The sequence below is a fragment of the Lissotriton helveticus genome, chromosome 5_1 (assembly GCF_964261635.1).
Source record: "Lissotriton helveticus chromosome 5_1, aLisHel1.1, whole genome shotgun sequence".
NCBI classification, from domain to species: domain Eukaryota; kingdom Metazoa; phylum Chordata; class Amphibia; order Caudata; family Salamandridae; genus Lissotriton; species Lissotriton helveticus.
In genome coordinates, this window is record NC_136065.1 from 1099079731 (window position 1) to 1099103565 (window position 23835).

Consider the following 23835-nt stretch of genomic DNA (forward strand, 5'->3'; position numbering starts at 1 on the left):
AGCTGGCAAGTTGTTGATGAGCCAGCTTTTCTAAGATCGTTGCCGGGCGGGCAGAAGGGAAATAGGCCTATAGTTTCCCGGGGTCTCTGGGTCAGCATTTGCTTTTTTCAGGATGGGGACTAGAAATGCATGTTTCCATGCCTCTGGGTAAGTACCCGATCTCAGGGAGGCATTCCAGATGGAAATTGAGGAGTCCTGCCAGGGCTTTATATTGTTTCGCTGGCCAGGGATCGCTGGGAGAACCGGACTTGCATTTAAGAAGTTCCTGAAGGAAGATATTGTCTGAAATTTCAGAGAATTAAGTAAATACTGAAGCAGGGGTTTGATCTACTGACGGTTCTTTCCGGATATCTGAATAGTTATCCAATTTAGGAAAGGAAGCGTAAATGAGTGCAATTTTCTCTTTGAAGAATTCAGAGAGTTGGTTGCAAAGAGTCTGAGACACAGGCTGGCGGCGAGTCAGAGCCTATGGGTCGGTAAAAGATTTGACAATATTGAATATCTCTCTGGAGGAGTTACTAGCCTTATCAATTCTATCCGATAAATAGGCTCTTTTGTGTTTTATGATAAGTTTACGATATTCTTTAAGAGCCATCCGGTACGCACTTTTACTTTCTGCCGAAAAAGTCAGTCTCCAGCAGCGTTCCAATGTTTTACAGGCTGACTTTTTTTTTCTCAGTTCCTCCGAGTACCAGGGGGTGAGGGAGAAGATCTGAAGGTTTTAATCAATCTTTGGGGGGCAAGTGAGTCAATAGCTGTTTTTGTGCTGTGTTTAGCTGGGGAGTTATTGTGTCTTTCTCCTCATGCCTCGAGCGCTTGAGTCTGCGTAACTCGAGCCGTGACGGAATGCAGAATCTTTATCTCTCATTCTTAACGGTCGAGGAGCAGTACAAGAGGAAAGGAAAGGATGCACTGTGAGGCTGGTGGTTGCCTTATTCTCTGTGACACCCTCTGCCCTGGTTGGAACTCCATCATGGCAGTCTTTTGATCATAAAGTATCCCATTCGTCTTCGCAGCAGCTTCTTCAATTATAACACTGGCAACGAGGAAGGGTTTGATGAGAGATGCCAACATTAAAACGGTAATAACTTTCTTAACTTATCTATTTTCAAGAGAAGGTTTTCCATTGGAAGTTATATCAGACAACAGGATGCAGTTTGTGTTGGATGACATACCAGTATTCTTAAGAGATGCTGGTATCAACCACAAAACATGTAGTCTCTATGATCCCCAAAGTAATGGTTAGGTAGAAAGAGCTAATAGACATGTGAATGAATGTGTCAGAGGTGCAATCATTCAAGGGGTAGATGTAGTAGATGCGGTAAGCGCCATGTTATGGTCTTATCGCAATGTCCTTATTGAGTAACAGGGGGTTCGGCATTTATTAAGTTTGCATGTTTGAATAATCTGCTTAAATTTGGACTTAGCTTTGACATTAAGCAACATGTTGGTGACATGCATGCTAACATTGAACATAGTCAATTTAGAAGTAAGATTAGATATGCTGTGTGCAAAAAGACATAGTCAATTTATTTCAAAAAAGGAGAATGGGTTCGCATTAAGATAACTAGCGTCAAGGTAATGAAAGGTAAAGAGAAATATGGTGCGCAGTGTAGAGTGGTTGAAGTGAATGTGGATGGAAGATTGGAAAATGGACAATGGTGGAATGTTGCTCGGGAGGTGAAAGTTTCTCATGTTCCTGAGAGAGTAAATGTGTGTTCCAAGTCTAAAAGTAGGGGATGTGGACCCTTTCGTGGAAAACATGAAACTAAGGTTCCTGTGAAATTCAAGAATACCGTAATGGGATAAAGAAATATATTTATTATGCATAGTTCATCTTGCTTTGGATCTGTGTATAGTTATATCATTGTAATGGTTATTGCATTATTCTTTACTTATGTATGTATATAGTGTATTGCTATTGTTATTGCTATGTTAATAACCTCCGTTTTTTTTTGTTATGTCAGACATCTGATGTTTTCTTCTTGTGTTAGCATTAAGGGGGAGGTGTGTTTTATCTTTTTCCTCGTGCCCCGCGCTCTCGAGTCGTGACGGAATATGGAATCTTTACCTCACATTCTTTAACGGACGAGGAGCAGGACGAGAGGAAAGGAAAGGAGATGACGCACTGTGAGGCTGGGTACCCAAAAGCAAAAAATAAAACCACGCCTGCGTGATCTATTAACGCCTAACACTGAAGAACTCATATGGTCTGCAGTATTAAAACAATTATACACCATCGTTTGCCCTCCCACCTGAGCTCCACGGGGCTGCTGCTGACGCTGCTAGAGCGGGCACTAACGCCGACGATGGTAATGCTGCTGCTGCTGTCCTCCATGATCTGCTTACGGAAAAGAGAGTTGCTGCCGTAGAGCTTTCACACCTAAATTAATGCCCCATCTCGCTACTTTTTGAGGCTTCCGTTTACCAGCGTCACCATGGAAACACAAACAGCTTCTCTCATTGGCCTGCGTAGAATCTTGGAGCCAGGTCACGCACGCACGTTTCTTGGGCTGCCTGCCTCGTTGGTCACACGTACTAACAAAAACAAAAGACGGTCGTGCTAATATTCCCGTAAACTCGTAGAGGTTGCAGGTACAGTAGCACCTATTTTAGAACTGTAACTGCTTCAAGAGCAAATGTGGAAATAATTGTAGAGGCAGTGCTGAAATGGACAAGTATATTTTGCGAACCCACTGGTATATATGTTTCAGCTGAGCTTGGTGAAGTCACGAGGAGGGGCTTGTGACATTCATGATCGAATTCTCTATTTTTTAGAAACCCTAACAGCCAACATAGACAGATGTGATAATAAAACAATTATGTCTTAATGGGCCAGAAATTGACCGGGATTTAAGACCTCCTACGGAGTTAGTGCAGCTGGAGATATCTGTATATTTGTGTAATTATGGGTCATGTGTTTAAATCATTAAATAGACGACGGTTCATGTGTTTGTTATGGAAAATTAAGTGTAATGTTCAGGTCACATGTTTCCATTTTTATGTGCGATAGCACAGCGGGTTAATGCTTTTGTTGCAGAGACCTGGCTTATTATTATTATTTTTTAATTTTATTTTCTTTATCCTCATTCGCCTCAGACCCCAGTAGACAAAATAAGCTGTCCATACCGTTACTCTATACTTAAGAGACATAATTCCTGGCTGCGGCAGGAATTCTGCGCCTTTGCGGCACATTCCGATCGCGGGCGTGGTCATTACGGCTCACAGCCATCATCAGCACACGTCCACTGTAACTGATGACGACCGGGAGCTGTCATCGGCACCGAAGGGGTTAAAATGCAGCCACAGCCACGAATTTCGTTGTGTGCACTGCATCACCAAATGCGATGCTGTGCGTGCAACTAAATTCGTTTTATTTATTTATATGTTTACTTACCTGTTAAAGTCCGTAATCCATACATTACAACCCCCCACCCTGCCCCTCCCCCTCCCTACGTCACCGCCCTGCAGTTACACCTACCACTGGCCGTGGCTGTTAAAATGGCACTGGCCCCAAGATAGAAAGGGGTGGTCGCTCTCCCCTCCTAGGTAGACCTGGCGACTGTTAATGTTGGCCTACAGAGAGGAAGCCTGGGAGGCCCAACACAATCAAAGGAGTTACAAAGAGGCATAATCATAGGATCCAGATTTCATTATAGGTAAATCATTAATAACACTAAATTATGAATCTCCAAAACTAAGCATCGGACTATTTTAATCGAAAATCCCAAAGTGCTTTCTTTTTACTACTCTGCGTTCTACACAGATCTATCCTGGATGTTGTGAATAAAGAGGACAGCCACTCAGATTGTAAAGGGGGTGCAACTTCTACCCATATTTTACAAATTTCCCTCCTAGCCAGCAGTATTGCATACAAAAGAAACAATCTGGCAGGGCCCTTAATTTCACTAGATATCCGAAAAATGATCAGGGCAAGATTGATTTGGATTGGAAGTCCCAAAATATCGGCAATAGTTGTTCCTACTCCTTCCCAAAAGTCTGCTATAATTGGAAGGCCCATGCATAGTATTGCAGGTCAGGAGGTGCAAGACCACCTTTCTCGCTCCTACGCCTCAGCTTCGTCCAGGCAATCCTAGTAGCCCTATAAGCCCAAACAAACAAATTGATTGCCTGCTGGAGCTTAGCTATGGCTGATATCTCAAAGTGTAGGGGGATGGTGTTAAATAGGAAGGTGATTTTGGGAAGCACTACCATCTTAACCAGATTAACCCTCCCTTGGATGGTCAAGGGGAGATGGGCCCACAAAATTATTAGTTTCTGACACTCCCTAGAGACACTTGCCAGGTTGGTCCCTGGGATCTTATTAATGTCCTGCACTATTCTCACCCCCAGGTACCTCATGTCGCGCTTGCTTTGATATTGACACTCCGCCAGGTTCCAAGTCATGACCTTGGTTTTCTCCACGTGATCTAATAGCCGGATACCTGTCCGAAATCCTGTGCAAAGCTGATAACATGGGGGAAAGTTGTTACGAGAGCAGCAGAAAGAATTCAAAATACCATTGGTGTACAGGGCTACCAAGCCGCATGCTTAATTGGCATAATACTAGACTCATCTCTTAAATACTGAGCAAAAGGCTCAATGCATAGATCGAAAATAAGAGGGGAAAGGGGGCAGCCCTGCCTTGTACCCCGGGTGATCTTAAAAGGTTTAGTCAATTTATCGTTGACCAGGAGTCTAGTTGATGGATCCTGATAAATATGCTGAATGGCTGGGCAGAACTTCTCACCCAAGTAAAATGTTGCCATAACTGCTGAGAGATATACCCAGTTGACCCTGTCGAAGGCCTTAGTGGCATCTAATGTCATTGCTGCCGAGGGTAAGCAAGAAGGTAGTGGCCAGATCTATTGCCCCCACAAAATCATTAGTGAGGTCAAGTAAATTCCTGCCCTTAACAAAACCTTTTTGATCGGTGTGAAGCATGCCTCCCCAACCGAACCCAGCTTGCCTGCCAGAATCCAGGCAAAGATTTTATAATCTGCATTTAGCAGCGAGATGGGTCTATAGGACCCACAGCTCGCGGGATTCTTACCTGCTTTAAAATTCAGAGTAATAGTAGCCTTTCCCCATGAACCTGGAAGCCTTGTACCCACAGATAAGATCTCATTAAAGAGCAGTGTCAGAATGGGAATTCTCGCCTCCCCCAAAGATCTATAGAGTTCTACTGGGAGCCCATTGGGCCCAGCAGCTGTCCCTCCTTTACAGGCAAGAATGGCCTTGCTCACCTCTTCCTGAGATATGTCCTGCTCTAGATCTTCCTGCTGGGACAAATTTAGGGGGGGGGGGGCATGCTACCCCGCAACCACTCTATAGCCGTGGTTTTATGAACCGCACTATCCTCTTTGATACAACTCCTGAAAGAAAGTAAAGAAAAAAAACATCTCTTCGTCTGTAGACAGAGCAGTAGCCCCATCTGCACAATCAATTTGTTTAATCTAATTACGTGTCCTTTCGGACTTAGCCTTCCTCGCCAGGAGCTTACCTGCACCTTCTCCGTACTCAAAGTAGGCTGGCTTACTCGCCTCCCACCTACTTGTGAACGTCGTCCGAATAATAGTATCTAACTGATCATTTAATTTGCTTAGTTTAGCAAGATTTTCCTCGTGCCTCTCAGAGTCAGCCACCCTATTTAGACTCAGCTCTACTATCTTCATCTCTGCCTTCTTGTAAGCCACCTCCTCCCTGTATTGTCTGTTCTTATGACATACCCTACTCGTAATCATGCCTCTTAAAAAGCCTTTAAGGAGTCCCAAACCACTAGAGTCCCAGGTGGGCCTAGATTCATATTTTTTTTAAAAACACTCAGTCTCCTGAGATAAATACTTCATTTCGGCTTCATCAAGAAGTAGAGTTTGATCGAACGTCCATACTCTAGGACGTTCGCCATCTATCAAGGCAAAATCCATCCAGACCCCTGAATGATCAGATAGGTGATGAGTCAAATAGCCGATATCCTTAACTTTACCCCTAAGGTCATGACTGACCAAGATGTAATCAATTCTTGACTTTTGGCCGTATGTACTATTATAATATGAGACTCCTAGCTGGTGACCTGATCTGTCCCTCCAAATATTACAAAGTCCAGTCTGCGCCATCATGCATTGGAGGTACATACGTGACCTAGAAGGCACCCTGGTTCTGCTGCTAGGCGATTTGTCCAGTTTGGGATTCAGAACAATATTGAAATCCCCAGTCATGTTAACTGGGTCCGGGTATTCCAGAATATAAAAAAAAGGCTTTTAGAGAGGAGGGGTCATCCTGGTTTGGGCATTAATAGCCCACCAAAGTTAACAGAGAACCCGAAATGATCAGCTTCACAATGACCCACCTGCCACTTGGGTCAACCTTAGAGTCTAAGATACAGGCATTTGCTTGTTTTTGTATTAATATAGCAGCGCCCCTAATGTTAGCAATCTGATTAGAACAAATCACATGTTCCACCCACTTTAGATTTTTAAATATCCCAGTCATCTCTTATTTTAGAAGATGAGTTTCCTGGAGGATAATGACCTGCGCGGGAGAATCTTTTATATACTGCAAAATCTTAGCCCTTCTGGTTTTCACTCACTGGCCATTAACATTCCAGGACAATAGCTGAGTCATTCTCATGGAGGTTTAAACATGAGAACTATGAGTCGACTGAATTTCAGAGGGAGCCAACACCAGACCAACCACAATGAAACTAAGATAATCTGACCAAACAATAAGGTGAATGAGGACATTTTATGTTTTTTCCCCCTATGCTCCCCACCTCGTGCAACCCTCCCTCCTCCGCACTCCAAAAAACCCCTCCCTTGAGAACCCCTCCCCCTTTAATCTGGACATATGTAGTCCAGTTGCTGCACCCTGGGGCTGCCCGCCCTGTCCCTTTATGAATCAATGCAAGAAAAAGGCAAAACTAGCAAAATCTAGGGCCCGGCCTTTGACTTCCGTTAATTAAGTGTGCCCGTGTCCCCATAAATGTCCCTTTATGAATGTGTTTGTGAGTACCTTTCTAATGCCTTCTATGAAAATGGCAATGGCCAGATATTAAAGAAAAGAACCCTACTGGCTAAATCTCCCCTATAGAATCCAAATATAAATGTCGTATAAAGGTGCTCGACTGCCAGGGCTAGCTCGCTGCTATTTCACGCCTTTGCCCAGACTATCCAATAACTGATCCGCCTCTTGCATTGATCTACTGTTATGCATCTTGTTGTTATGCATGATTTTCAGAGTTGCAGGAAATTTAAGTTGGGCAACCGCACCAAGCTTTTTGAAATCGTCCATCTTCTTCTCCAACTCCCATTGCCTATCCAAAGTGGCACGGGCAAGATCAGAATGGATTTCGTATGAAAAATCTCAGGCTTCCAATGTTTCCCCCTTAAGGCCATGTTGAGGATCTTTTCCTTTAAGGCATTAGTGTGAAAGTTCCTAAGAATTTTCCTAGGCTTTGTCCTGTTGGGGTGCCTCTTAAAAGGGTCCATGTGGACCCTCTGGATGTCTTTCCTCAAGTCCTCTGATTCCTCGATCTGCAATAATTATTTTAAGAGTGTGACTATGAAGGTGTTGAGGTCTTCACCCTCCCTCCCCTCCGGAACATTCAGAATATGCAAGTTATTTCTCCGAGAGTTGTTCTCCAACTTCTCAAGCCTATCTCGAAGAACCACCTCCTCCCTCTTGAGGGATATTATATCAGTTTTTGCAGCTCCCAGGTCGTCCCATAGTTCTCCCACTGTGTTCTCCAAAACAACTGTTCTTGAATTTAGGAGGTCGATTTTCTTCTCCTGCGACTCACAAAAAATCCTGTCTCACCTTGATTAGCTTCAGAGACTGAAAACCCCTTTTTGATATCCGCGGAAAGGGTGGAAAAAAGAGCCTGGAGAGAGGCTACTGAGGGCTCCCTAATTTCGCCATCATCAGAGACTTTATCAGCCTCTGTGTTACAACTAGCTGACAAGCCAGGGCCTTTTCTCCTGCAAGGTCCTTTCCTTTATCTGAGACCTCTGTTAAAGCGATTCCAGTGATTGCGGGTGAAGTTGGTACTGTAGGGAGGGGGCTACCAACAGCCTCCATTCTCTCCGAGATGGGTTTTAACTCCAGCTGTCCCACCAAGGCCCTTCTGAGGGCCTCCCCCTCTTTTACAACGTCCAACACAAGTGTTTGCACTTTAAAGTACAACCGTAATGAGGGGGTGATCCTGATTTTCAATTCCAAGGGATTACTTTTTTGCTCTGCCTGCCTTTATACTCCTGCCTTTGACCTTGCAGTGCTGAAAGATTGAGCAGCTCCTGTCTGTAACCACTGCAGGAGTAGTGCTGCCTTTTCCCTGACACTTCCCACTGTTCCTTGCTGCAGATTGCTCTTCGGGGGCTGCTTGGTATTTCTACCATCTACTTTTACTTTTGCCTGCCCCTCACTGCCCCCTCCACGCCTTTTACCTTTCCTTGTGCCTTTAGTTGGAAGCGCTATACTTGAATTTTCCCCCACTGCCTGACCCCCCTGTACCTGCTCCTGTTGTTGCTACGACTGCGAGAGACAACAAAGGGTCATTGTATCCTGTACTCGGGTGCTCTCTGATCCCCTCTCCGAAAGCAGTCTTCTCCAGTGTGAAGGAAAATGGCCCAGTGCTGCCGCTGCCGACCCGGAGGAGCCCGCGAGCCGCTGCTCTGCGGCCCCTCCTCAGCTCCAGGGCCGCGGCAGCCCACCGCGACGAATAGACGGGAACAACGGAAGCCAAAGCTCCAATGCACATCATCCGCAGAGCCAGAACCACGGCGCAATTACGGTGTAGTGTAGTTCCTATATTCCCAATAGGCTCTGCGCATTGGAATAATATATCCTGCAGTTTAGACGTAGGACTTAAGTCGACTAGGTCTCAGCCGAATATATTAGACTTAATTGTGAGTGCCAGCTAGCTCAGAGGTCACTAGAAACTTTCTCGAATAAACAAGAAGGAATTAGCTTCTGACAACCATATAACATGACAACTTTTTTTCCCCAGAATGAAACGTTTCTCTAGAGTCGTGGAAACAATAGACGGCTATTTCACTCAGTCAGATGTGCATGCTTCGTTTCACCAGAGTTGCTTAGAAATAGAGAAATGGGCGTTTTCAATAACAGTATTTATTGAACAGTCTTATTTCTTAAGCATAAGAAATGCACTGCTACAATTGAAATTATAGTTAAGAAGTACAATGCATATAATACGAATAGTATTATAAAATAGTACTGTAAAAGCATGATATGGTTTCTAAGCCATAAACATAGAATACATAAAATGCATAAAATACATACAGTGATAAAATAGTGGCTAAAAGTACTCAACTGGTGCTTCTAAAATACGCCTACCCTGATGTACCTAACCTAAGTCTAGTACGAGGGAGGAGTAAGTGTGGTGTAGCTTAAGTCTAGTAATTTACTGCCAAGAATCTGTTCCAAGAATTCTCTAAGGGTCTAATCAGCTCCGTACCTTGGTTTTAGAATGATAGAGGTCTGGTATCTCTCTCTCAGGACTAGATCTCTCAGCAACCCGCAAGGGTGGCCTGGAAACACCGGAGCTGGATTTCTCGGCAACAGAAAAGACAGCGTCTTCTCAGTGCCTCAGTTGGAGGGTCGGCTTCCTTCGGCACTTGCAGCAGCAGGGCGTCGGGCAAGTAGTTAGTCGATCTGCTCCTAAACCACTGTGTGTTTGACTGGGCAAATGTAGGCATATTTATACTTTGAAGGTGCCGAGTTTGACGTAAAATTGGACATAATATCGTCACAAGTGCCTCAATTACTTGAAAACTCCAGGAGTTCTTGGAAAAATTAGTATTCAAGCAGGGGGAAGTCCATGACTGCTGAAGGCTGGTTTTTCCAAAAAATCGTTGTGGATTCTCGGAGTTTAGTGGAAGTAGCCATGCCGTATTTGGGCTGCACAGGCTAAGACTAAATAAGGCAATGATTCCTATGCCTATGTAAGGACTAAGGCCCAGATGTAGGTAAAAAATATTTACCGATTCTTAATTACCGAATTTTACCGATTCGGTAATTAAGAATCGGTAAATATGAAGGGTGGACATGTAGGTCCATCCAGATGTGTATTTTACCGATTCGGTAAATATCTGTATTTACCGAATCGGTAAATACCGACCGGTAATTCTCCATTCATTCCTATGGGCTTTGAAGCCCATAGGAATGAATGGGGCATTACCGGTCGGTATTTACCGATTCGGTAAATACCGATTTTGACAAGGGTGCAGGGGGTGTCACTTTGACACCCTCTAGCACCCCCAAAAAAGGTTCGGGGGCCATATGGCAGGCATACCTGCCCTAAGGGCAGGTCTGCCTGTCATATGGCACAGGTGTGCATGCACACATGTGCATGCACACCTGACTCGGTATTTTAACATCAAATACAATTTGATGGTAAAATACCGATTTTGTAGGCCTTGTGGGACTCAGAAGAGTCCCACCTACATATCAATTTTACCGATTCGGTAAATATACCGGTCGGTAAATTTACCGACCGGTATATTTACCGAATCGGTAAAATTACCGATTTTCCCCGTTTCAGTCCCCCTACATCTCGGTAGCCAAATACCGGTCGGTAACGGCCGAATTCGGCCGTTACCGACCGGTATTTGGCTACCTACATCTGGCCCTAGGTGAATTATACCTATATATGGGCATGAATCGGGAAAATTACACTAGTGTCCTAGATTCCCACATAACAACGGCACAGAAAAGAAAAGGTGAGCAGATTCAGTCAGCAGCCTTGGGACGACTGCAACACGGGAAAAACAAAATAAACAAGTCTCAGTTTCGCCTACTCATTAGGCGCAGGATGCTGGTGCCTCTGGAGGCAAGCGGTTGCTCAACTAGCTGCCGCCATGTTCTCCCCCAAAAGCTGATCCATACCTGGGTTATTATTACGTGTTGAAAACATTTACGTATTGTCATGCCCTGATTACTTACTGGTGATCCTCATTTCTCTTAGTCCTACTCTTCCTCGATTCAGTCATAAACAACATGAGGTAGTATCCAATTACAGACAGGCAACAAAACAAGAAATGCATGCTAACCCCACCCACCCTCTGGCTAAGGGCTATACTTACAATAGCCTTACCTTAGCACTTCCTGAAATACAAAGCAACACAAGTGCCTGATATCGGGAGTGCGGGTGGGAAGTATGACTGGGTCAAGGACAGGTAGGACTAAGAATAATGAGGATTACCGGTAAATTATCAGGGCATTATCTCTATGTCCTTTGTCCCCGACACATTCATAAACAACATCAGGTAACCCAAAGCATGCACCCAAAAATGAAGGTCTTGGAAATACTGATACATGAAATAAAGTATGACACAGGATAAAAAACACCCTTAAATTAATTTAATTATGCCACATCCAACCAATCAAACAGGACCAGGAGTCTCGTCTACCTGAAATGCACCACTCCCAAAATTCAAGCGATTAGTTTGAACACAATTCAGACGATAATGTCTTATGAACGTGGGCTCAGAAGCCCAAGATCCAGCCCGACAGATCTCATCTACGGACACTTCTTTAAAAGCGGACCATAAAGCCGACACACCACAAGAGGATTTTCTTTAAATGTTAAAAGGACATGTCAACTCAGAGCCCCAATATGCCAAGGAGATTGTTTATTTAATCCAGTGACTCAGAGTCATCTTAGATGCTACTTTCCCCTGTCCTGCAAGACCAAAAGTCACAAAGAGACTGTCAGAAGTACAAAATGTTGCAAATCTCACAACATACACATACAAAGCATGTTTCAAATCCAAAATGTACAATACTCGCTCCTCAGGAGAAGAAGAAAATGACAGAGAGAAGGTAAACCAGCTCCTTTGAGGAATGAAACTTAGAATGTAATTTTGGATTAAATCCAGAATTCAGTCTCAAGATCACTGCATCCTCCATGAATTTCATTGTACCTCAAAGCAGAAAGATCCCCCAAGTGCCTGTCTGACGTGATAGCCACCAGAAAGGCTACTTTAAAGGAAAGGAATTTCAAATCCACCGAAGATAAAGGTTCAAAAGGAGAAGATCTGAAAGTAGGAGAAGACAGAGAAAAACTATGAATTAAACTGGAAACCAAAGGCCTAGCATTTTAGGAAAAAGACACAGAATCCCTGAACCCTGTGATACCCGCCCATTCAAGGTAGATAGCGCATAACCTCTTTCAAACCCATCCAGTAAAAATTGTAGAATAGAAGAAATCAAACAACATGTAGAAGAAAGATCATGAAAAGAACATTGTGTCAAAATTAGCCCAGTCTTTAGAGTAAGAAGGCAGTGTTCCTACAAGAGCCCTGAACCACTGAAATACTGTAAGCAGGCAAACCTTGCCTCTCTAGAGTCTGCCGTTCATTCTCCAAACCACTAGAGTTAGTGGAACCATCAGTTGCAGACAGAGAGCCTGCGGAGAGGACGGGACTTGAGGAACCACAGCCATGCATTTCAACAATGGGAACCATGATCTCCTTGACCAGTAAGGAAGTATTCCCACCACCTGTGTTCTCTCCCACTGGGTCTTCAGCAGAAAGTACTAAATGAGGGGATAGGGAAGAAAGGCCTACAGCAGCATTATCGGCCACGGAATCAATAAGGCATCCACTCCCCAGGTCCCCAATTCCAGTGTCCTGGAGCAGAGGTTAGCAGAAGTGCATTGGCTCTGGACATGAATAAATCCACAGCTGAACATCCAAATTTCTGTTAGATCAGACGTTACACCTTGGTGGAAAGTCGTAGATCCTGTTAGTATGGAAACCTGTGGCTCAAGGCATTTTCGGGCAGACGTGAGGACGGGTAGGTGCTGATGAACCGGCACCCAAGCTAACATTCCGGTAAGGTGCGGGCACCCCATGTCTCTAGCCCTTGGGGTACTTCTACATTGTTTATTACGCCACGATCAGGAAGTAGTCACAACTATTTAGTTGTAGCCCATCTGTAGGAGTCACAGTTTTTGGGCCTGCCCTGATCCCCCAGAGGTTGAATGACACTCGTTTGTTTGTGTATTATTTATTTTACTACCACATTTACTAGACACCACACCACGTTCACTTGGTCCTGAAGAAGCGCCACGGATCCCACTGGACCTTACAGGCGCAAAACATGCCAACCTTTTGAGTTACCCGGGCACATTACGCTTTGTGGGGTAACACTCAACCTGCGGGTTTTTTACTTTGACAAGGGTACCTCCATATAAAAACACATTCTCCTGGTAACCCTTAGTCAATTTTAAATCACTGCACACACTTGTACACCTCTTACTTAGGACTCACCCCGCACACCCACATACACCATACGGCAGTTCGCAGAAGATCTCCGACAAAGTGACCCTTCGGGGAACCTGTAGGGCATTGCGGCGCCGGCCCGCTGAGGAACAACTGCCTGAAGATGAAGCATGACATCTTTCGGGATGTGTGAGGGGAACAAGGGTCAAGACTTTTTCTTCCCTCTCACTAGTTGGTTCTAGGCCTAGGATTCCTGTCTTTCATTTTCCTTCTCTTTCTTCTAAGGGAGTAAGTGACACAACGCACCCCTCCCTAGGAACAGTGTCCCTGTCTTTTTGACCTCAAGGCATCTGCCACCGCATTGTCTATGCTCCCGATGTGCTAAGCAGATATGGATTAAAGATGAAGTTCTGCGCAGCTCGCCTTCAGAACGTGCCACTTGATTGAGTGACTGGCTGTTTGTGCTGTTGTGATGCCACTGTCACTATGTTGTCTGATCGAATCAGGACATTGCAAATGCGTAGATGGGGCTCAAAATATCAGATTGACCTCTTCACTGTAGACAGTTCCTTCCAATTGGATGATTAGTGGAGGCCTCTAATCTGTCCCATCAAGTTTGAACAGACCGATGTCTAATCGTCACCCCAAACCCAGGGTACTGGCATCCGTCGTCACCACCGTTAGAGGTGAAGGATGCCGTGTCCTTAGATGTGCTGGGCACTACCTCCTCTGGAAATCCCATGTTTTCACTAACATGGGCAAGAATTTCAGGTAAACATGTCGTATGACACACATTTTCCCTTATGCTCCATTGCACCCAGTGAAGACTCGCCTGGTGACTTGGAACTTGAAATATCAGAATACAGCTCCTGGTCACCTCCAGATTGAGTTCCTGATTTCTTTTTCTTCAAGGCAAACAAAGTCGCCAAATCAATTGATTAAGCCTCCCCTCCTCGCCCACTTTCTTCTTAGGGGGAGGTGTTGGCACTGGACTGCCCGCTAAAGAAGATGAGGATGTTGGGGACCAGTGTCTCCTCTTCCCTGCATGTTTTCCCATACTTACAGCTAACAGCTGGAGCTCCCCACATCAACCAGCTCTAACATAAATCCTAGTCTCCTCAACAATATTTGCAGCTTTTAAAGTATTTCCCAAAACACAAATCAAACTGCAATATGCTGTATAATTGTAAAAATGCATCTCAAACTGCATTTAACCAGAAAGCACATGCGATTGACAGGTGATATACAAATCATGCTGTCAATCGCAGTGCAGCATTTGCTAATTTGAGGAAGTGAAAAGCTGGCTTATGGAATGCACCTGTGCGCCACATTCCAAGCCGGCTTTCACTTTCCATTGCTGCTGCACCAACCAGCTACACGCTGCTCCAGCAACCGGTCAATCATTAAAGACTGATGTGCAGCTGGAGTAGGCATTCCATAAGGTAAATAGGGTATGTGCGCTTCCGCTTTTCCACTTAATAGCCCTACCTCCACTCATAAAGTGCAGTAGGGCTCAGTATTTTGACATACGCGGCTGCAGTGACTCCCGCCACAGTAGCTTGGTGCCTACCACACGCTTCTTACAAGCCCTTACTCTGCTCATAAAGCAGAGAAGGGCTCTGGACTTTAACACATTCAGCCGCCGAGATTCACCTCAGTAATCTTGGTAACCCAACACGCAACAGCTGTAATGCCATTGGCCGTATGCCCCAAAAACCCTGCCTCTGCACACAAATGCAGACATTCGGCTGCCGAGAATCACCTACCTGCAGTATTCTCGGAGGTCTTCCACCCATGACTTACCTGTAGTAAAACATTGTCAAAGGAGGTCATAACATGCATCCCGACCCTGCCGCTCCATCGTAGACGACCAGTGCTCCTCAGAGCCCGGCAGAAGGAGCAACCATGGGGTAGTTTGATAGAGGCAAAAGCCCGTCAGTCACCTCTACTTCCCAGTTTCCTGTCTGTGTTAAATTTCACGCTTCAGGGGCATGTGTGGTGGAAATGCTGGGAGACTCACAAAAGATGCCCAGTAATGCTATTTACTCCACTCAAAGATGGCTGTTGTAGTAACTCTGGTCTTATGGAGTGATGTAGGAGCCTTGGCGGTACGAGAGTCTGTGAGACGCGGTGCGAGTGCCTACTATTCGGACCTTGCCGAAGAATTGGGAGTCAGTAAGTCCTTGTGGTTGGTGTGTTCTTGTTGCAGTGCCTGTAGTACATTTGGATCAGAAAGCAGTTTGCCGGTTACGTGAACGTCACGGTTTGAACACGCTCGTTTCGCAGCTGTTGTTGGCCCTAAATCTTTGAAAGACATTTAGTTCTTGGAGCACTCCGCGTCCTGTAAAAGCAATGCACCCTTGCTCCGTTCCTCTTCACACCCCTCCTCGAGCCAAACACTTGCATTGGACAATGTCTTATTTCATGTATTCAAATCAAAGCGTATTGCTGTTTAGAGGTGCAACACTCAATATCCTTGCCGCAAGCTCATGTACAGGGTGTGGTGTTGTGGTCCCTAGGCCCACATGCTTAGTGCTACTGGACAAAGACACACCGTAGTTGGGCACTGGAACTGGCCCAGGGCATGTGCGTCCGGCCCCTTTTTTTTAACAGGGTCACCTGACTGATGACGCCTGTGATGGGTGGTTGTACAGTGTGGGTGGAACACTAGAACGTGTCCAGCAGGACACTACATCCCTTCCAAACTTTAATGAAAAAGAAACAAACAAATGTCCAACCTATAAGAAAAACAAACAACAATACACAGCATCAAGGAGTCTCTTCAGGCCATCTGCTGGGCTATGTTGGAGCTCTGTACTGCATGGTCAGGATGCTTTAGTTCCCCTTGGCGATGTAGTTCAGACTGGCCTGGCCTTGCGGTGTTGGAGTCTATTTACAAAGTTCAAAATAGTGGTGCATCTGGAGCAGTGGTGGAGTTCACTTTGGAGATCCTGCAGGTTCTCTGGTTCCGGTGGATGACAAGCCAACAGCTATTGCGGATGATCTTGGTGGATGAGGTCTTTCCTTGCAGGCGACGTACTTGATGTTCTTTTCAGCTCCTGACAGCCGAGCATCTTCAGAATTGCCTCTCTTGCCTGGACTCCTCTCTCACTGGAGTTTCCTGGAGGGCCTTCCTGCCGGGCTGCCATGGGACGTGTGGACTGTGCGGGCTTCGTGTAGGCCACGCAAAGGCGTCGCTGAGGAACTGCCAACAGGACAACAGCCAAGTCGCTCATGTAGCCGCAGAGGGTGGTGTCTCAGCCTAGGTGTACTTGCCCTCAGGACTCCGGTTCTATGCCTTCCTCCAATGGTCTTTGGGTGACCAGTCTTTATCTGTGACCTCCATGCTTCCCATACCTGTCGTGGAGCTGCTGCTGACGCATCTCTCCTATTCGGATTCCCCTCTCACAGGAACTCCGTCGAGGCCCTTTCCCCTGGTTTGCCACATGACCGCATGGGCTGTGCGGGCCTTTCGTAGGCGTTGAGGGGTCGCTGCAGAACTCCCAACAGGGCCACGGCCAAGCCTTGTGTAACCCCAAGGGTGGATATTCCAATGGAAGGGTATCCTCTACTTCGGAAGGCTTCAGTTTGACGGGAAACACAGAAGGTTCCTGGGTGGCTAGCCTCAATGAACTCAGGTTATCCGGAGTGTTGGGATCCATTCTGATGGTGCGATGCTCCTTAGACGTCTTGGGTGATGATTCATCTGAATGACGATGACGAACACAGTAATTTTCCTTCAGTTGGGCAACAGGCGACGATCTCTTCCCTTGAGTGACCTTGTGGAGTGAGGAGGACTGGAGAGACTTCATGCCACTTGCAGTTGTCTTCCAGCAGGTGCACTTGCTAGGCTTGGCGCTATTGATGCAAAGCAGCCGGTGACAGGTGAGAGGACAGTCGAACTGCGAAGCGTGGGGCCTGGATGCAGATCGCGCTTGCTAGCTGCTTATGGTTGGTCCTCCTGCGAAGCTGTCTCCAGTGACATCTCTGCACTCCGGTGGCACTCCGGTGGCTGGCTTAAACTGATAAACACCTTCTGCAGTGCTGGCACGAGTGCTCTGTCCTGTCGCTCTTCTCCATTCCTCCTTGCGCACCTGTGGTGGTTTGCCCTGTGGCGTTGTGTCACTCTCCTTCCTTTCTTCGCGGAGTGACATCATGCCACGCTCTTCTTTGCTTCCAACCAGGTTCCTCACTTGGATGGGGTGATGCACATGGGAGTGATGTTATGGTTACCATTGAACCTGGGCGACAGGTGGTGGTGACTTGCTGGGAGAGAGGATATCTGGAGGGACTTCGCAGCCTGTATACTTGTCTTCCTGAGGCTGTTCTTCACCCATGGCATCTGTGGTCAGGAGCTGGGATGCCGTCTGACTTAGACTGCCGACGCTCGGGACTGGACGGTTGCACTAGGAAGCGTTGGAGAGAGACGCAGTTCGCGCTGGCTGCGGCTTACATTTGGTTCTCTCATTGGGCTGTCTCCAGGGACGACGGTCCGACTCCGAGGCTGTCAGGTGTCTCTGGGTGTGCTCTTATGTTGTGGCGGTACGAGTCCTCGTTCTTCTCCTCTTGTTGGTCTTTTTTCAGCGCACCTGTGTTCTTCCGATTCTTCATGGTGACCGGATTGTAATTCTACTTCACCCGAGGGCGTTGTGCTGGTGCCTCGAGAATGTGGTGTTGTGGCGTCTGCTTCTGCCTCCGTTAAGGCATGCTTGGTGGGATTGAACAACCACTCACATGAAAGGGGGCCCCTGAGGCAAATAACCGGCAGAGAAAACAGGGGAAAACAGAATTGCAATCATAACAAAAGTTTTCTGCCTGTGAACAAAGTCATAAAAGTACTAATAGTCACAGATACAAAACCGAACACCCAAACACTGACCTTCCAAAACATTTGTACGATAGAAACATTAGATACCAGGTATCCTGTTGTATCTCCGGCTCTAGCGGGCGGCGCAGGACAGTTTCCTAATGCTTCTTGCTTGAAGGTGTATCAGACTTCCAATTTCACCATGGACATTCTGTCACACATATCCTGGGCTACATGTTAGAGAAGAGAGATTGGCCCATATAAGGGCTCACTGTATTCGTGGATTCTCCTGGTTGCTAGCCCTGGTCCATATCTCTTAGTACATTGATAGTATCCTCTCCCAACTTGAAAATTCGGCTGCTCTATTCAAGTTGATTTGGGCATAGAGCCCACTGATCATTAGTGTTGTACCACCTGTTGCCAATTTTTGGTCATCTTTTTCAGGCTCGTCCCTCCCTGCCTCCGCACATTATCAGTGCGCCCTGAAAAAGGTGAGACCCACATTTGGGTGAAACACCGAAATGCACGTCGGCGCTGGAGCTCTTTTTGGGAATGTGAGGCCCCCCTTTGAGAACGAATTGGACTTCAAACATTAATTGCACCACCAATTGATTAATCCTGTTATGTGTTTAATGTTCTCTTTTGATCTTAATTTTTGCATTCATTGTTCACAACATAGAGCTACAAATTTCTTTATATTTTGTATGGAGACATTTGTTTTTGTTTATATATCAATTTTTTGTCAATTGTTGAACCCTGATTTTGTAGGACGTATGAGTATGTGTAGGTATGTTTCTGTTTGAACTAATGTGTGTGTGATGTGGGATGCGCTTGTTATATTGGGACATCATTTTTATTTTTTTTACAAACTGCAAAAATATAATGAATAAACAAATTTGATATTTTTGGTATCAATCAATCAATCAATCATTTGTAAAGCGCACTACATACCAACGAGGGTCTCAAAACGCTGGGGGTGGGGGGTGACGCTACTGATCAAACAGCCAGGTCTTGAGTATCCTCCTGAAGGTCAGCAGATCTTGGGTCTGTCGTAGGCTCAGTGGGAGGGTGTTCCATGTCTTGGTGGCAAGGTAGGAGAAGGATCTCCCACCAGTGGTTGTTCTTCAGATGCGCGGGACGGTGGCGAGTGAGAGGTCGGCAGATTGTGTAGCTGGCAGTTGAGGATGTAGAAGGAGAGCCGTCTGTTGAGGCAGGCTGGGCCGGTCTTGTGGAGTGCCTTGTGTGCGTGGGTGAGGAGCTTGAAGGATATCCTCTTGTTCACGGGGAGCCAGTGCAGGTTTCTCAGGTAGGGGGTGATGTGGCTGTGGTGTGGTACATCGAGGATCAGTCGTGCCGAGGCGTTGTGGATGCATTGTAGTCGTTTGATGAGCTTGGTCGAGGTTCCCGCGTAGAGGACGTTTCCGTAGTCGAGTCTGCTGCTGACGTGGGCCTGGGTGACTGTCTGTCTTGTATCTGTCAGGATCCATCTGTAGATCTTGCGGAGCATGCGGAGGGTGTTGAAGCTGGAAGAGGAGACGGCGTTGACTTGCTTGGTCATTGAGAGCGTTGAGTCGAGGATGATTCCCAGGTTGCGTGCATGGTCGGTGGGTGTCGGGGCAGCCTCTGGCCACCAGAGTCATCCCAGGCTGAAGGGTTGGAGCCGAGGATGACGACCTCCGTCTTCGCCGAGTTCAGCTTCAGATGGCTGGTCTTCATCCAGTCGGCAACGGCCTTCAATCCTTAGTGGAGGTTGGCTTTGGCAGTGATGGGGTCCTTGGTGAGGGAGAGGATCAGCTAAGTGTCGTCGGCGTAGGAGATTATGTTGAGGTCGTGGTGTCAGGCTACGTGTGCAAGCGGGGCCATTTAAATGTTGAACAGCGTCGGGCTGAGGGAGGATCCCTGGGGTACGCCGCAGATGATCTTGGAGACTTTGGAACGGAATGGGGGAGGCAGACGCTCTGGGTTCTGCCGGAGAGGAAGGAGGTGGTCCAATCCAGAGCCTTGTCTCGGATCCCTGCGGCGTGGAGGCGTGCTCGTAGTGTGGTGTGGCAGACGGTGTAGAAGGCGGCATAGAGGTCTAGGAGGATGAGTGCTGCGGTCTCGCCGTTGTCCAACAGGGTCCTGATGTCATTGGTGGAGGTGATGAGGGCAGTCTCGGTGCTGTGATTGCTACGGAACCCTGACTGGGAAGGGTCCAGGATTCTGTTTTCTTCGAGGTATCGGGTTAGCTGTCTGTTGACGGTTTTCTCGATGACCTTGGCCAGGAAGGGGAGCAGAGGGAAGGGGAGCAGAGAGATGGGCCGGAAGTTTTTGAGGTCTCTTGGGTCTGCCTTAGGTTTTTTGAGTAAGGCGTTGATCTCGGCGTGGTTCCCGATCTCTGGGAAGGCTGCGGTCTCGAGGGAGAGATTGATGACGTTGCGCATGTGGGGAGCGATGGAGCTGCTTGCTCTGTTGAAGACGTGGTGCGGGAATGGGTTTGACGGAGAACCGAAGTGGATAGTGCGCTTGGTCTTGATGGTGTCATTGATGATCACCCTGGCCCAGGCTAGCAGGGGGTCGTGGTCGATGGTGTGCGGTGGGTCTGTTGTGTTGCTGTCTGTTGGGGCTGTCTGGGTGTTGAAGCTGTCATGGATGTCTTGCGGTGGATGAAGGTGGCGAGGGAGTCGCATAGGGCTTGCGACAGCGGGATGTCGTTGGTGTTGGAGCTGGGGTTGGAGAGTTCCTTCACGATGTTGAAGAGCTCCTTGCTATTGTGTGCATTGTTGTCGAGGCGGTCTTTGAAGGAGGTCCTCTTGGCTGCCCTGATGAGGTGGTGGTGGTTGCGGATAGCGCCCTTGTGTGCTGCGTGGCTGCCCGGAGTTTGTTTACTGTGCAATTTCTTCTCTAGTTTCTGGCAGGCTTGCTTGGAGGCTAGGAGTTCTGGGGTGAACCAGCTGGCTCTCTTGCTGGTGTCTCTGTGGGGGGGTTTCTTCAGCTAGGCGAGGGTGTTGGCGCAGTCCTCGATCCAGCGTCTGAGGCTGTGGGCAGTGTCGTCGGTGTTGGAGGGTTCGGTGGGTGGGCTGAAAGCCAGGTTTGCGTGTAGTTGGTCTTCAGTGATTTTGCTCCAGCAGTGGCGGGGGATCTGTTGGGTGCGGTGGTGTGTGGTGGGCTTCTGGAAGGCGAAGTGGATGCAGCGGTGGTCGGTCCAGAGGAGTTGGGTGGTGTGGCTGCTGGAGACATGCGGGTTTGAGGAGAAGACGGGGTAGACCGTGTGGCCGGCGGAGTGGATGGCGTTGTGATGCGTTGTTTCAGTCCGAGGTTGGCGAGGTTATCGATCAGGGTGGTGGAGTTGTTGTCATTGTTGTTCTCAAGGTGAAAGTTCAGGTCTCTGACGAGGATGTAGTCGGTGGAGGTCAGGGCGTGCGTGATGATCAAGTCGGCAATGGAGTCGCTGAACTGGGGGCGGGGTCTGGTGGGTCGATAGACGAGGGTGCCTCTGAGGGTGGAGTTAGGGTTTGTGTGGATCTGGAAATGTATGTGTTCAGTGGTGCTGAGCGCGTTGTCGGTGCTAGTCTAATGTTTCTATTGTACTGATTTTTGAAAGGCCAGTGTTTGGGTGTTCGGTTTTGTATCAGTGACTATTAGTACTTGTATGACTTTGTTTACAGGCAGAGAACTTTTTTTATGATTGCAATGCTTGGCGGGATTGGTCACTGCGTGTGACATGCTCCTTACTTGCTGTGTGATGTGGCGTCCGGCACTTGTCGCCTGTTGTCAGACCACGTGGTGCGGTGGCAGCTTGCCACGTGGAGTGTGCAACTCTCCTCTTGCCTGTCACCTGTAGGGTGAGGGAGGACACTGTGCTGTCTGTTGGGCCACTGTGGGGCTTCGTTTTTGCAGTGGAGATGTAGAGGTTCTCCCTGTTGCCTTCAGCATTGCTTCTTTCCTGTGGAGAGATGTCACTCTCCTGGGCACCTCGTATTCTGCACTCTCGGTCCTTCGTCTGGGTGCCCTCTTCTGCCGCTTGTTGCGGTGGTGGCTGTTCACCACTGGGGGCATGCGGAGCACTTTTGTCACTTATGGTGGTGGCAGACAACCACTGGGGGTTGCACGTTCTGCGTATGTTTTTGTGCTTTTTGTATGGCTTGCTTGATGCTTGGCTGCCTTCGGCCCCCTTATCTTTGCTGTACCTTACTTGGCTACTTGACGCTTCTCTTGGCTGGGGCAGCTTTTGGGCTTCTTGGTCCTCTCTCAGCAGGGTGTCCCTTTCTCCTCTTCAGTCTGCTTGACAGTCCACAGGGTGCGTGCTGTGCTCACTTCTACCAGCCTTTTGGCTGTGGCTGCTTTGGGCTTGCCGTCTCATGGGGCTCTGCCGGTGTATCTCGCTTTACGGCCTTGGCATTTGCTGTACTGCAGGCAGCTTGGTTGTTGTAGATCCTCAAAGCGCAGGACACTGCAGGCCCCTTTCATTCAGGCGCTTTCCTCTCTATCACCTAAAAGTTTCACATGCAGGCTGTCTTGGAGGCTGACTCGCTGGTCTCTTCTTTCTGGGCCAAGGATGATAGGTGTGTCACGAAGCACACCACTACTTCAGTGCTGTGGGCAGTTTCTTTGTAAACAGCCCGTCCTATTACTGGCGCTATGTTTCCCAATGGCCACTTGGTGGCAGTGTAGCGCTTTCCACAAGAGAGAGGGAGTTACCCTTATTGCAGGAAAAGGGATGGGTTACAATATCAAAGCAGCAAATTTCCCTTTTTTCTGGTTTTATCAAGAATAAATTCTAGCGGATCATTACATTCTAAAGTGACCTTTCCATAAATATGAGAAGAGTCTTTGCGTGAGTTACCAAATGTACAAAACTTTTTTATAACAATTATTTAACAGGAGCACATTGTCACACTTAAGCTTAAAATTACTTTATTAAAAAACTTTTACAAAATATCAGTATCCTCCTGGAGTCATGTTATACATCATTTCAAAGTTGGTAATCACAATTATATAAAAACTTTTCATTAAAATCATCACAATATAAAAATCTTATTCCTTTTTAGTCACAGTACGGTTAATGGTAAACAAACAAATTGTCGACGCGGCGTTTCGGTGAAATTAATAGTCTTGCACCTACTTCAGGACTATGTTGATTACAAGCACATCTATTGAATTAGGTGGAACCTCCAATGGTATGTGCAGTTAAAAACTCGGCAGCTCTCAAAATACGTCAAACTAGGGGTTATTTCCTTCCTGGCGAAGTATTTGGATAGCCAAGTATGTTTGCTTCTTATCTTTGATTACTTACACGAGGGACTTGCTAACTTCTCCTCTGTGGGGTTTTAGTAGGCAGTGTGATTTCCGCTACTGATTTTTCTCCTCTTTGGGGGTGCGGGGGCATCTTTATGTTCAAATAGTCCAAGGTTCCTGATTGTGGATCTTGGTTATTTTAAGACTTCTCTTGTTAGTTTTTCAATAAAAGTCCACCCAGATGGACTTTTTTTTAAAATTGTTCCAGATCGTATATAGGTAGTTCCGGCACGACGTCCTCCCTTGTCAGCTTCTTTTCTGCTGGAACTACCTATATACGATCTGGAACAATTTAAAAAAATTCCAACTGTGAGGTTCTGGGGGTATTGGTGGCTCTCACTGGCCCTGTTGGCATTATGGGAGGTCGCAACTACTCTCCTCATGCTGTGGGCCATGCCGCCCAAGCTGCCGGATTTCCCATGCACCGTGCAGTGCATCCTCTGCACGGTATAGCGGAGGGGGGTGCAGGAACTGGTCTCATTCTGCCGGGTGTAGCTTCTGGTGTGTCAC

At 47.0% G+C, this 23835-nt stretch overlaps 2 protein-coding genes across 2 annotated transcripts in view; one reads left to right on the plus strand and one right to left on the minus strand.

Moving 5' to 3' along the window:
* Nucleotides 1-2480, minus strand: part of CFAP43 (cilia and flagella associated protein 43) — a 753224-nt gene extending 750744 nt beyond the window's left edge. Inside the window, exon 1 of the mRNA XM_078643733.1 lies at nucleotides 2256-2480. Coding sequence (XP_078499859.1) covers nucleotides 2256-2338 — 83 coding nt within the window. The 5' untranslated portion in view covers nucleotides 2339-2480. The remainder of the gene's footprint in view (nucleotides 1-2255) is intronic.
* The window catches only part of LOC144755155 (glutathione S-transferase omega-1-like), a 499081-nt gene continuing 477703 nt past the window's right edge, over nucleotides 2458-23835 (plus strand). The window contains exon 1 of the mRNA XM_078643734.1: nucleotides 2458-2595. The gene's annotated coding sequence lies outside the window, so the exon portion shown is untranslated. The remainder of the gene's footprint in view (nucleotides 2596-23835) is intronic.